This window comes from Ochotona curzoniae, unplaced genomic scaffold (assembly GCF_017591425.1).
Source record: "Ochotona curzoniae isolate NIBS_2020 unplaced genomic scaffold, NIBS_Ocur_1.0 contig_2754, whole genome shotgun sequence".
Taxonomy (NCBI): Eukaryota; Metazoa; Chordata; class Mammalia; order Lagomorpha; family Ochotonidae; genus Ochotona; species Ochotona curzoniae.
In genome coordinates, this window is record NW_024465582.1 from 2,795,202 (window position 1) to 2,808,263 (window position 13,062).

Here is a 13,062-nt window from a genome sequence, read left to right on the forward strand (position 1 = left end):
TTCACTGTTGACCCATCAAGAACATCTTGCATGTCAGAATCTCGGCACTATTAGTAGCAGGTTTGAGGAGACTCTCCCTGTAATTGCTTATTCTCAAATCTCATGTTCAAGTTAGATAATGCCCAGTGGTCTGCCCCTCACTAAGAGCTCTTGCATTCTTGTGCTTAGCTGACAAGATAATCAATATACTAGGTTGTTTCGTTTTTCTCCCAATAGAGACAGTGATGGAGAGGACACTTCAGCAAGCTCAAAAAATGCTTTGTTCTAATTTGAAAAGGAAGGCGTTTGTGTTTCTTGAACCAAAATGAGGGGATTTTAATTTATTAAACCCATGAGGCACACTTTTTATAGACTGCATTTATTTTTACATCATGATTTCTCTTCATCTTTTCAGCATCTTCTCGGGGGTGTTGTTTCATTACTGAAGCACACCATGCACCTGCACATTGGGGCGGTGCTAAGAGTCCCTTGACTCCAGTCCCAACTGATGGTCATGTGCTTTGCTGTGCTGAGGCTCAATGCTCCGTGTAACTGGAGCTGACTTCCTATGTACCTCTATGGTAGCCCTCTAACTAATGAGTGCATTTATCTGGTAGACAAAAAATCACTATCAAGTATTTCCATCTTTCCTTCATTAGAGTTCTTTATTTGCATTTGTGAATTGACAACAACATACTAAAATAATCTTAATTAACTTCTTTTTTATGATGCCTTATGTATTATTAAAAATTTTAATGAGTATTTTCACCTTTGCTTTTAAATAATTTACACAATTCAAAAGTTAATCTTGTGATTTTTTGATCCTTTTTCAAGCTAAAGTCATTATTAAACTCATAAATAAGCTGTATTGTTGTCATATTAGCAAATATTTTCCTTGAGGGCATTTGCCGTATGAAGCACCAGAATCACAAGTGACATCAATGACCAATGATTTTCTCACATTTCAAGTAAATGTCACATGATTCTAGTAGGAAAATGTAGAATAAGTGACAGCACACAGTGGGTGCTCAGTGTGTGCTAGCTGCTGAGAAAGTGCGGGGGAAAGTCAGAATGCTTTGCCGTCACCATGGTCCAGCCCCGTGTGTCTGTGCAAGCCACAGCTTGGAATTTGGCCTAGTCTAAGGGGCGAAGGGGCGAAGTGCCACAGCCAGTGCATCGCGAATACAGACTTGAAGAGGGGTGCGTGCTTGATGCTGAAAGACCAAGAGACATGTTTGGAAGGGAGTGCAACCAGAGGAACCATCTCTTCGTGTCCCAGCAGCTTTTATTCATTTGGGGAGCCACATTTAATAGTGATTAAGTTGATTATTGGGTCTTTTGTTTCCTGACTAATCACCATCCCAGCCAGGGAGTCCTCAGGTGGACCATCACACTGCCAGAGAGAGGAAGAGAGTGGAACAAGTGGCCAGTTTTCTTAGGAGTGTGTACTTCCTGAGGCTCTGGCCTTGCCAGCCTTGGGCCTTGTCGAGTGGTATCAACTCTATAGCTTTGCATCCTCAGCCATTTGACACTTGCTCATCTCTCCCCTTCTTCTGGCTTGCCAATGTCCCTCTTTAATGACCTATAGGACCTGAACTTACTATTTTAAGAATAGCACCTGCCTCTGAGGGCTTCAGTGTTTGCCTGACTGCTGCCTTGCGTGCAGAACGTCCATGCAGTTTGTTGTCAAAAGTGAGCTTCTGCCGGCAGCAGAGAGCAAAAACAAGTCCTTCTTCTGGCCCAAAGAGAATTCACAAGAGAACTTCATAGCAAGTTTTCTCATAATCTTAGATTTCATAAATAATAAAATATGGCAGTTAGCCAGTGTTAAAGGAAGAAGAGGATGTTACTAGAGTGTGACACCACTTCTCTTCTCTTTAGGAAAGTGAGAGATGCTACTGGAGTTGACATCAACATGCGTGTGGGAGTGCATTCTGGGAATGTGCTGTGTGGCGTTATTGGTTTGCAGAAATGGCAGTACGATGTGTGGTCACATGATGTCACTCTGGCTAATCACATGGAGGCTGGCGGAGTCCCTGGGTAAGGACAAACACTGAATTTCTCTCTTCACTCTGTCAGCAGTCAGGCAACAAGCTGATAGCCAACTTCTCAGTTTCTGAAGACTTCCTTGCTTCTTGATACTATGTTACTCAAGCCCAGTGGCCTCCTAGATTACTCAACACAAACTCAACATTCCTGATTCCATCATCCTTTGACCCATAGTCAAAGACTAGACATCAGGTATTAAATTACACTTTTGCATATAAACTTATACATAGATATCTGTGTCTAAGATGCATTTGACTTCAGTAAGATACAGGATACAGCATTTAACAAGTACTGTTAAATGAGCCACTGTAGCCTGGAGCTTTGGTTAGAAGTCAGGCAAGAGAATCTTGATGCAAGTGCTATTGTTTCTAGAAGCACAAACACAAGCTTCAAGAAAGAAAATCCATGTTTTATAGATATCTGCCTGTTTGCTCAAGTGCTGTAGACACGTGTCGTGCTCCTAAGTGAAGCTTCCATGTGCCTAAATTCTCTTTGCTGTCCTTCACCTCACCTGACATGTTGGCTTCTGTGAGTGCAGAACCATGCTCCCAACCTCCAGGCACACCTTACAAAGCAGAGGTCAATAAAATACAAGTTTTAATTGCTGTCCATTTTCCCAAGAACATGTGGATTTATGTTCATTTGGAGAAGTTATTTCTGAAGCTGCAAACAAATGGACTCTCTTGTTTCATGTTTGTCCTTTGTGTCTTGACTGCGGTTTTCCAATGGATTTCCAGACGTGTCCACATCTCCTCAGTTACCCTGGAGCACCTGAATGGCGCCTACAAGGTAGAGGAGGGGGACGGTGACAGCAGAGACCCATACTTAAAACAGCACTTGGTGAAAACCTACTTCGTCATCAACCCAAAGGTTAGAGGCCTTGTAACATCACTATAATCATAATTAGCCTGCTATATCTGCCATCAAGAGGTAGGAGAGAGGCCAATTATTGATATAGACAAGTATTTTTAATCAAAATTCAGTGTGTGTCTCTTGCTAGTGCATGTCTCTGAAGTGACTTGAAGTACAAATGGTGACTGAACACGGGGATATACTTTGTAGTAATGAACTCAAATGTTTATTGAACAGATGAAATGTATTGCTTGATGTTGGCTGCTGCTTTGGATCATTGCATTTCTTACCTAATGTTAGTCAGTGGGTCTGTGACTCCGTTAACCTACGTTCAATAGTAACAGATTGGCGTGTGTTTTGGTTGTTTCAGTATGCTGGTTGACGACTATTATTTGCTATGTGTTGCTGCTAGTGTACCTTTGAGTCAATATTAGTGTGCATTAGTTGCATACATGTGTACATGTTGATATGCCTGTTAATGATGCCATTCAGTATATGTGTTAGTCAATGTACCAGTCCATATTTTTAGTCAATTTGGTGTATGTGTTCATCTGTGTATGTGTTAGTTGATAGCAGTGTATGTCACTCAGTATAGATGTTAAACTGCGTATGTGACAATTGATGCCAGCAGCTATACGTGTTAGTGCACATGTTAACCTGTGTACATGTGTACATGTTTGCTGATATCCATCAGTGTGTATGTCATTCAGTGTGTATGCTGGTCAGTGCTACACATAGGGTTGTCTATGTGTTATTCAGTGCTGGTCAGTACACGTGTTAGTCTACAGTAGTGTATCCATTAGTTGTTGCTGCTTCTGAAAGATTCTCAGTGCTCACAGAGGAAATTATAATACAGAGAAAACATTAAAAATCTAATGAAAAGAAATGGGATGGAAAATTTTTAAAAGGTGAAAAAGGTAATATTTTCAAGACTCGCTAATAAGCTGCACATTTTCATTTCTAAGAAGATGAGTAGGCGTAGATGTATGTACTTCAATACAGTGAACACTTCCCTCAGCTGGAAGGCTGTGTAACCTAGGAAGACAGTGTGACGCCATCTCTTATTCTGTTTGAATCATAAGTTAGGATCCAATCAAGTGGCTTAGAGCCCTCGGTTCTTTACTTTGTCTCAAAGTCCTTTCAAACAGATTTGATCACACAGCTGCTAAACGGTGCAGATATCAGAAAGAAAGATCTCTGAAGGGCAGAATCCAATCTCACAGAACAACAAGGTAACATTCACACAGTTCACTCAAGACAGTGGTCCTAAACCAGAGTTCCACTTCTTTAGGCAAATTCCCACCTAGCTTGGCCATGGATCTGGAAATCGATATGTAATAAACAGCAAGAGTGGATGTGGCAGAAAACAGTGCAAGGCACGCTATCTTCTGGCCAGGGACACCCAAACACAGCCTGCAAGGCTGACTGGCGTGAGGGTCATCCTGGTCTAGCTATCACTTTAGAAAAGGACAGCATTGGGAATAGTAAAGACAGAGTGGCATATTCTAAGAATTTTCTTTATGTTGTTATGTTTCCCCAAGTTTCAGTTGCAGGTAAAATTGATTGGAAATGAAATCACTCTGTTGAAGTAACATATTCCTCATGCACACTGCATTCAGCAGGATAGCCAGAGAGGAAGAGAAATGGACTTGACCAAATGCCACTGGACCAGGATGGCCAGGTTGGGAGCTGTAGTGTCCCAGCTGTGTGTGATGCCGTGTTTCTTCCCCCAGGGAGAGCGGCGGAGTCCTCATCTCTTCAGACCTCGCCACACCCTCGATGGAGCCAAGATGAGGGCATCTGTCCGCATGACCCGGTACCTGGAGTCTTGGGGGGCGGCCAAACCCTTTGCACACCTGCACCACAGAGACAGCATGACCACAGAGAATGGGAAGATCAGCACCATGGTATGCCCACCCCAAGCATGATTCCCCAAACTAAAATCTGGCCATCCCCAGCCAAGATAACTTACTTGTTAGCAGTGGAGGAAGTGTACCACCTTCTTTCTCTTGGAGCTGGGCTCCAAGTCCAAGTACGCTGGATGCACTATAACCTCAAAGGGCTTTTACAATCGAATATACCCCAAAGCAATGTTCTCTACAACTGATAATAGTAACAAAAACCTGAACTGTTTTAAATTGAGATTTTGCTATTTCTCTACTCAAGTGGAATCCCTGAGATTATTAGTAAGAAGGGAAATAAAGGCCTGATGTCCCTGGAGTTTCAGCAGGTCAAAACCATTTCTTCATAGCCTAGGCATTCAGTTATCAACAGCAACATGCACTCTGCTCCTTATGTACCCTGCCAGAGTCCAGCATATCACACTGTGCTGACAAAAGAGGGAGATCCACAGGAGAAGTGAAAAACAGGGTTAAGCACTAAATCACAGCACTACAATTTTAAGCTAACTAGGGCTTGATACACAATGGTATTAACTGTGTTAGACATGCAGTTGAAATGAAAAACAGGACATAATGTTCCACAGTTCTCACTGACTTAAGATGCAAGCAAGGTTGTCATGTGAAGTATCCTGATACCTCCTGTCCCATAGGGTCTTACAATAGCCCTTCTCCAAGATGAGAAAGTGCCAATGGGCATCCTGAAGTCACTGTACCCTTCAGATGTCCGATGGAGACAGGAAGTAGACAGAGGAGAGACGCAAGTTACAGACATGAGTGTAAGGCTCATCAGGACTTAGGTGATATTTGAATGTGTGAAACTGGATGAAATTAGCAAGGAGAAAGCAATCTAAGGAGAGAGAACTGGAGCACATGGAGCTCTCCAGCACTCACACTGCTTGACTCCATCCAGTGGTCACTGAAAGTCAGTGATCTTATGCTATGCTGAGACTGGATTCTTAGTTGTTATTGTTAGTATTTGTGTCTGCTAATCACATCTTTCATTGAGATTTATCATAACCCCAGGAACTGGTTGTGTGGTTGGTTTTGAAGTAATACGTATTCTACGTAAATATTTGAATGTGATTTTCTCTGGTGTTACTAATATACTTGGCAGGGGAGGGGTGCGGATCTGCTTCATCGTATGTGTTGCTGTGGTAATTCCTTACTGGTCTTGGTTGTCTCAAGACTTAGAAGTGTCTATGTTCCTTATGATCTCAGCAAGGGACCACAGAAATAACTCTATTCTGACTTTAATCTCTTGCCGTGTGCTGGGAAAGTGCCTCATTCTAGGGAAAGTTGGAGCTGCTTCCTGCTCCAGGAAATTGTTTGTAGAAGTCAGAAGACTGCCTGCATGGACTGTTTTCTCGGATGTGTGGTTTTACCTGTCAGTTTCAGAGCCCAGGCTTGTACTGCCTTCACAGCCACGTATAGGATGCCTTAACAAATCCCGCAGGCTTTGGTTAGCACATTAAGCCTATGCTTTTATTTAGCCATGTCTTCTACTCCCTTTCAGAAAGCCCCATTGTAATTCTTACTGATACATTCCAGGGTCCAGCAGTTGTCATTGCCAGAAGTTATTTCTTTTATCTAATCCCCTAGGCAGAGCTCCATAGAGTCTTCATTCAACATTGATGGCGCTGTTGAATAATGCATTCTTACCTTACATAATGAAACCTGGAGTTCAATTACTTCTTTTTTTTTTTAATGCCTTAACTTTCCCTAGGCTAAATAAATTTCCCAATCTGACTTTGGAGATCAAAGCAGCAAATGGAAGGTTTTCGGAGCTGTTTTGTTCCACCTGGTATTTTCATTTCCATCACAGTTGTATAAAACTGGATCCCATTTTCTGTGTCTTTTACCAATACTTGACAACAGGTTCTACACTGATAAATGCAAAATAGTGTCTCTTTTGCATTTCCCAACCAGTACTCAGATTGATTTCTTCCTTTCGTCCCGTGGTTTGTGGCTTGACACACTCAGCCAATGCCGCGTGACTCCTGTGCTAAGGGTGGCTATGGCTCTGTGGTCCTGTTGGTGCTGTGAGGCATTCTGAGGAAGCATCAGCACCGCAGTGTGTTCTCACATGGTCTCAGGTCACGGCTGGTGAGTATGCCTCTGCGGCTGTCACTTCAGCTCAGACCTTCAGACAGAGGGCGTGCACTCTTTAAATTGGACAACAAGCCCGAGACCTCCAGTAGCAAAAGTTTGCAGTTACACCAGCATTCTCTTCCTAAACAGAGTTTTTTAATCTAGATTTTCATTTCTAATTATGTACTTTCTTCACAAGAATAATTGCTTGTTATCTGAATGATACTTTCCATGATGAAAAAAATGTGTCATATATCATTATTGCTTAAAATGTTTATTCATGAAATAATTTTGGCAACTAATGGACTTCTTTTTTAACATAGGATGTACCAATGGGTCAGCATAATTTTCAGAATCGCACCTTAAGGTATGGTATATTTTTTGACCATCTAATTATTACGAGACTTACTGCTTTTCATCCGCTTCTGAAAGTAATTATCATCAATTATAGCTGTTTCAATGGCTACTTCAAAAAGAGCAGCTACTTGTGGAAAAGCTCCATTAAATTGCTTTCAGCTTCTAAAAATAGGATTGTTAGTGCCTTGTTATTAGAATTATGAGAAAGAAAAGGGAAAAAACCACCTGCTAGCCACTTCAGCATGCTAAATTGTGTTCTTAAAATGACTTTTCTTAAGATTAATGAGTTGGCCCTGGATGGGTTATGTTGCTTAAAATCACATTTTTGTGTTGAATTCTAAAGATAAATCATGCGAAGTCCAGCCTTTCTGTGGGGAAACACATAGAAAGGAAAAAGGCTTCCTGCCAATGTGTGTGAGAACCCCGGCCGCTGTCCACATCCCCAGCCCCTTTTCCTCATGTTCCTCTGCAGGGCACGGGATGTGACTTTAACATTGGTTTAGGAACTAACCACACTGATATTAGGATATTGGAGTAATTCATGGAAGACATCAACTTGAAAGTTAAAGCAGCGCTTTTTTCTCCATGGAGACATCTGTTTATTGGAGGTGTAGAGTTTTATAGAAACAAAGAAAAAATATGTCCAGCGTGTTTCCTTAAAGAGAAGGCATTGTGCCCAAGTAAAACATAAACACAAACATTGTTAATGACCAAAACATGGCAAAGATCCACAAAATTCTTCCACATGGCTCCATTTGTTGTATTGAAGTTTAATTTGTATCTTATGCCAAGTTTGAAATTTTAGCATTGACATAAACACTTATGGTCTTCATGTAGGATGGTTCATTTGACTCTTAGATTTTTTTAAGCATTATTTTTTTTTTAGATTTATTTTTATTGGAAAAGCAGAGCTATAGAGAGAAGGAGATACAGAGGGAAAGATCTTCTGTCTGATGGTTTACTCCCCAAGTAGCCACAATGGCCAGAGACAAGCCAGTGTGAAGCCAGGAGCCAGGTACGTCCTCCAGGTCTCCCATATGGGTGCAGGATCTCAAGGCTTGGGGCCGTCCTCTGTTGCTTTCCCAGGCCACAACCAGGTAGCTGGATGGGAAGTGGAGCTACTATGACATGAACTGGCACCCATATAGGATGCCAGAGGATGCAAGGTGAGGATTTGGCCACTAGGCTATTGGCCTGGGCCCTTAAGGATTATTTTTAAGTGATATAGACCATATTAAGGAGATACAACTCCAAGAATATGATCCTTTCCTTGCTCATTCCTCTGTCTGCTGTGGTTGTTGATGTTTAAGGCTTTCTGCTGCCTTGGAATCAGATCCATCCAAGCTTCCCTCATACCTCCTAGCTTTGTACATGGACTCTGAGATTCCAGGCTGGTCCAGAATCTGGCATTATGGTACCTTTCCCATGCCTCATTAGACAAAATAGTGCAGGCATGATGGAAGCAAAGGTCTCAGGAAGGATCTTGGAAGAAAGAAAAAGACTGGCATGGTTGGAGGAACAGTATGATAGCTGTCCTAAGGAAAAGAAAATGATTAATGCTGAGTGTCAGGTGAGCAGGGTGCTGCTTGGTGGATTGCCAACCCTAAAGTGCTTTACTACCTTCAGAACCCAAGTTAAAATTCCAGGGGAAAAAAACTTACAGGTCAAGAGCTGTTGTCCAGATAATTAGAATTTAGATCATTCATAATGTGCACCAAATGCCTTTCCATCTGCCCCTTGTCTGGCATTAGGCTCTATAGAGGCATTACCTGTTAATCCTACACAGATGCTTGAAGCCTGCATGATTACTAGCCTGGGTATCATATTAAATAATAACTTTCCCAGTTATTCTCAAGGTGTCCTACTATTTCTTGTTAGAATTTGAGAGACTTAAAAAAAAGCAAGGAAGGAAGAAAAAGGAAGGAAAGAAATGGAGAAAAGAGGAGAGAAAAAAAAGAGAGTGGGCGATGCAGTGGTGTAGTGGCTAAAGTACTCACTTTGCATGCGCTGGGATCCCATATGGGCACCGGTTAGTGTCCCAGCTGCTCCACTTCCCATCCAGCTCCCTGCTTGTTGCCTGGGAAAGCAATCAAGGATGGCCCAAAGCCTTGGGGACCTGCACTCATATAGGAGAGCGAAAAGAAGCTCCTGGCTTTGCAATGGCTCAACTCCAGCCATTGCAGCCACTTGGGGAGTGAACCAGTGGATGAAAGATCTGTTTGTCTCTCCTCTCTGTAAATCTGAATTTGCGGTGGAAATAAATAAATCTAGAAAGAAAAAGGAAGGGAGCGAGGAAAAGGGAAAGAATGAAAGAAGGAAGGAAAAAGAAAAAAGGAAGGAAAAGAAGAGAGGAAGCTAGCTGGCATTGTGACACATTGAGTTTAGCTGCCACCTGCAATGCTAGAATCCCTATGAGTGCCAGTTTGAATCCCACATGCTCCATTAAGATCCAGCTAATATATCTGGTAAGCAGGAAGATGACCAAATGCTTGGGCTTTTGCCACAGTGTGAGAGAACCAAATGCAACTCCTGGCTTCAGCCTGGCCCAGCCCCATCTGTTGCCACTGTTTGGAGAGTGAACCAATCCTTAAAAGATCTCAGTCTCTCTCACTCATTCAGTTTTCTTTTCAGATTAAAAAAGAAATTAAACATATCTTAAAAATAAATGTATTTAAACAGAGAGCCAAAAATTAAAGTCAAGAGATACAAGTCTAAACATGGATAGTAAAACTAAAATGAAGCATTTGAAGTCATATCACATCACTCATAACCTTCACCTGTAAAATTGCAAATAAAGTATGCAAACCGGTCCTGGCTGTGGCAGGTTTTGCCTCTGTCTGCAGTGCCAGCATCCCATATGGGAACCAGTTCAAGTCCTGGCTGTTCCACTTCCAATTTGCATATTTCCTAGGTAATCTAGTGGAGGATGGCCCAAGTGCTTGCAGTCACTGGAGCCTTGTGGGGACCTAGAAGAAGCTCCTGGCTTTGGACCAGCCCAGTTCCAGGCATTGCAGCCATTGAAGCATGAACCAGCAGATGTAGGATTTCTCTCTCTCTCTCTTTTTCCCCATCTTTCCTTCTCTCCTCTCCATCCCTCCTTCTTTCCTTCTCTCTCTCTCTCTGATTCTGCCTTTCAATTTAAAGTTTTTAACAAGTGTGCAGAGTGCAGACAAGATTAGATAATTACCAGGGACCCTTGTTTTCTTAAGGATAAACATTAACTTGCCTTCGTCAGTCAGCTTGGAATATGATGTGCTAAGATGTCTGAATTCAGCTTGCTACCTGTACATGGATTACTAAATGTTATTCTGTTTTTTGAACCAAGACTGCCATCATCCTATTTGAGGAAGGCATAATTCTACAAATGGCATAATTCTACAAATGGAGGATGGTGGAATTGGGAAACCCAGGTATCTCAATGAAGTTTAATTAGATGTCAGTATGACATTACACATTGAACTGTACATCTGTGTCTAGAGTCAGTTCTGAACTCAGATCAATGTGATGTATATTATAGACGAGAAGCTCTGTTCAGTCAGCAATTTAACCCACTGCAAGCCATGAAATTGTTGGCCATACCAAGGCAGAGTCACCTGGCTCAGGTCAGCCAATGACAACCAGAGGGTGCTTTCAATCTTTGCAGTAGATATTTGGCTCCTGAAAATAGATACAATTTTTTTTCCTGTTGCTTTCTCCTGTTAACTGTCAAATGAACATTGGGGAACTCCTTTTTATATTTAGCAAAATTTGCCTGGAAAGCATCTGATATTACAGCTAAAGTTTGCTTCTGAGACCAGGTGAGGCATTCTGCAAATATGGGTTCTTCACAACATACTGCTCTTGAAAACTCAAGCACACTTAAATCCATCAAGTAAGCATTGATCTGCCTCGCATTAAGACTGTAGGGTCTGTAAACCCTTGAAAACTAACCAAGGGAAAACATGAAAAAAGAACGAGTATTTGTCAACCACGAAATTTTTACAGGGGAATTTCCAGAGCCAATATGTTCTGTCATGAAATAAGCATTTTAGGAAGGCAACAAGCCAAGGGCTGATGCATGTCTTAGAGAGGGCTCTTTGACCTCAAACACCGAGTGCTTAGCTTTGCCTGTTGCTGTTAATGTCTGGTAAATGTAACACTGAAATGGGAAGGTGCTTTCCTCACTGCACCGAGGGCTCCAGGCAGCTCACTCAGGGAGGCGGATGTTAAATAGACTCTCGTTTCCTTTTTCTTCTTAACAGAACTAAACAGAGGTGTTGGCATCCCAGAAACAAAGGCTGGTGTTTCTTTTAGTAGTAATAGTCTTACCCATATTTCTTTCTTTTATTATGCAGAACCAAGTCACAAAAGAAAAGATTTGAGGAAGAATTGAATGAAAGGATGATTCAAGCAATTGATGGAATTAATGCACAGAAGTGAGTACTTGTTCCTTGTAAATTAGCTCATTTCAAACCCTGTCACCTAAAAATATTAGATTTTCCAAAAGTATGTTACCACTGACTTTGCAATATTTAGCATGACAAAGCCAAATTTTCTGAGACAATTCGTTGATTTAAACCTAATTATCACACATAATAGCTTTTGATAGTAGTATTTGTTTAATCTGTCTTTTAAATTATTCGTTTCCTAGAAATTATCCCAAGTCAATCACTGATAAGTAACGTGAGATATAATCATAGAAGGAGAAAAACCCGAATTATAATGTGCTCAGCAGTCCTATTTTTAAAAGGTGACAGGAGTTCTGTATGGAAACATGTTCAGGGAACATTGTGTGGCACCATCCAGTAAGGTAGTGTGGATTTCCCTACAGAGTGAGACAGCCTTGGGAGGCCTTGGTGTCAACTTCCAGGAAAGCATTAGAATTTGAATTCATAGTCTCCAGTGAGAGGGAGACTGGTCCTTGTGGGGGCACAGTATTACTCAGCCTGTGAAGGCAAGAGTTGATATAGTTTTAAGTCATCTGAGATGCAATGTGAAAATAGTTTAAGGAAGGCTGTGCTTTTGCATGCTGCGTAGGGCGATTGCATTCTTTGGCCTTCACATTCTCCTTCGGTTCATGCCTGATGGCTGGATTCATGGAGAGAGGAAGACACATAACTCAGTGTGGTGCCTGGTGCCTGTGACACACTGAGCAATGTCACATTAGACCATGGTGACATCAGTATGTAAAGGAGCCTTCCAAAACATGTCCCGTTCGTAATAGAGACCAATTTATTTTTTATCATGAAAGTTGACTCCCAAAAACAATAATGTTTTCCCTAGAACTCTTTCCTAACATTTAATTACAGGCCTCACTGAGTTCATGGATTTGCACAACATGTCCTGTTGTAGATGGCGCGTTGTAGATAACATATAGGTATTCATATAGCATATAGGTATCCACGTTAGGAGAGTAAAAAGGCTTCTGAAAGCAAAACGTTGTTACAGCCAGCAGCCCCAGTAACATGGACACGGCGAGGGTCTGAGGGATCAAGCCACCGACTGGAGACCAGTGATGGTGGAAGTCTCTCTGAGGCTTCCCTTTATTGCCTTCTCTCTTGACCTTTCACCTACTTCTTGTTTACTCTTTACCCCACACCCTCATTAGTGCACATTGGATACAGCTGAGACCAGGTGCTTCTAGCCCCAAGCCCACTCCCTGAGTGCTCAGCTTAAGGAGTGCTAGTCAACACCTTAGCCCACAACATCACTGAGTTACGCACAGATTTGTGGGGTGTGTGAGTGCAGGTTTATCTGTGCAATCAAGCATCTCAGGTGAACAAGAGCTGGAATTCAGATATGCTGACACTGAGGGTCGGTTACTGAGTGGACAAAGTCTTCCAGCTGTGCTGGGGGT

General features: G+C 42.0%; 1 protein-coding gene across 1 annotated transcript in view; it reads left to right on the forward strand.

Annotated features, from left to right (window-relative positions):
- ADCY2 (adenylate cyclase 2) overlaps positions 1–13,062 on the forward strand; it is a 273,347-nt gene that overhangs the window by 200,842 nt on the left and 59,443 nt on the right. The window contains exons 8-12 of the mRNA XM_040977391.1: positions 1,861–2,019; positions 2,766–2,898; positions 4,614–4,787; positions 7,193–7,236; positions 11,561–11,641. Of these exons, the coding sequence (XP_040833325.1) occupies positions 1,861–2,019; positions 2,766–2,898; positions 4,614–4,787; positions 7,193–7,236; positions 11,561–11,641 (591 nt within the window). The remainder of the gene's footprint in view (positions 1–1,860; positions 2,020–2,765; positions 2,899–4,613; positions 4,788–7,192; positions 7,237–11,560; positions 11,642–13,062) is intronic.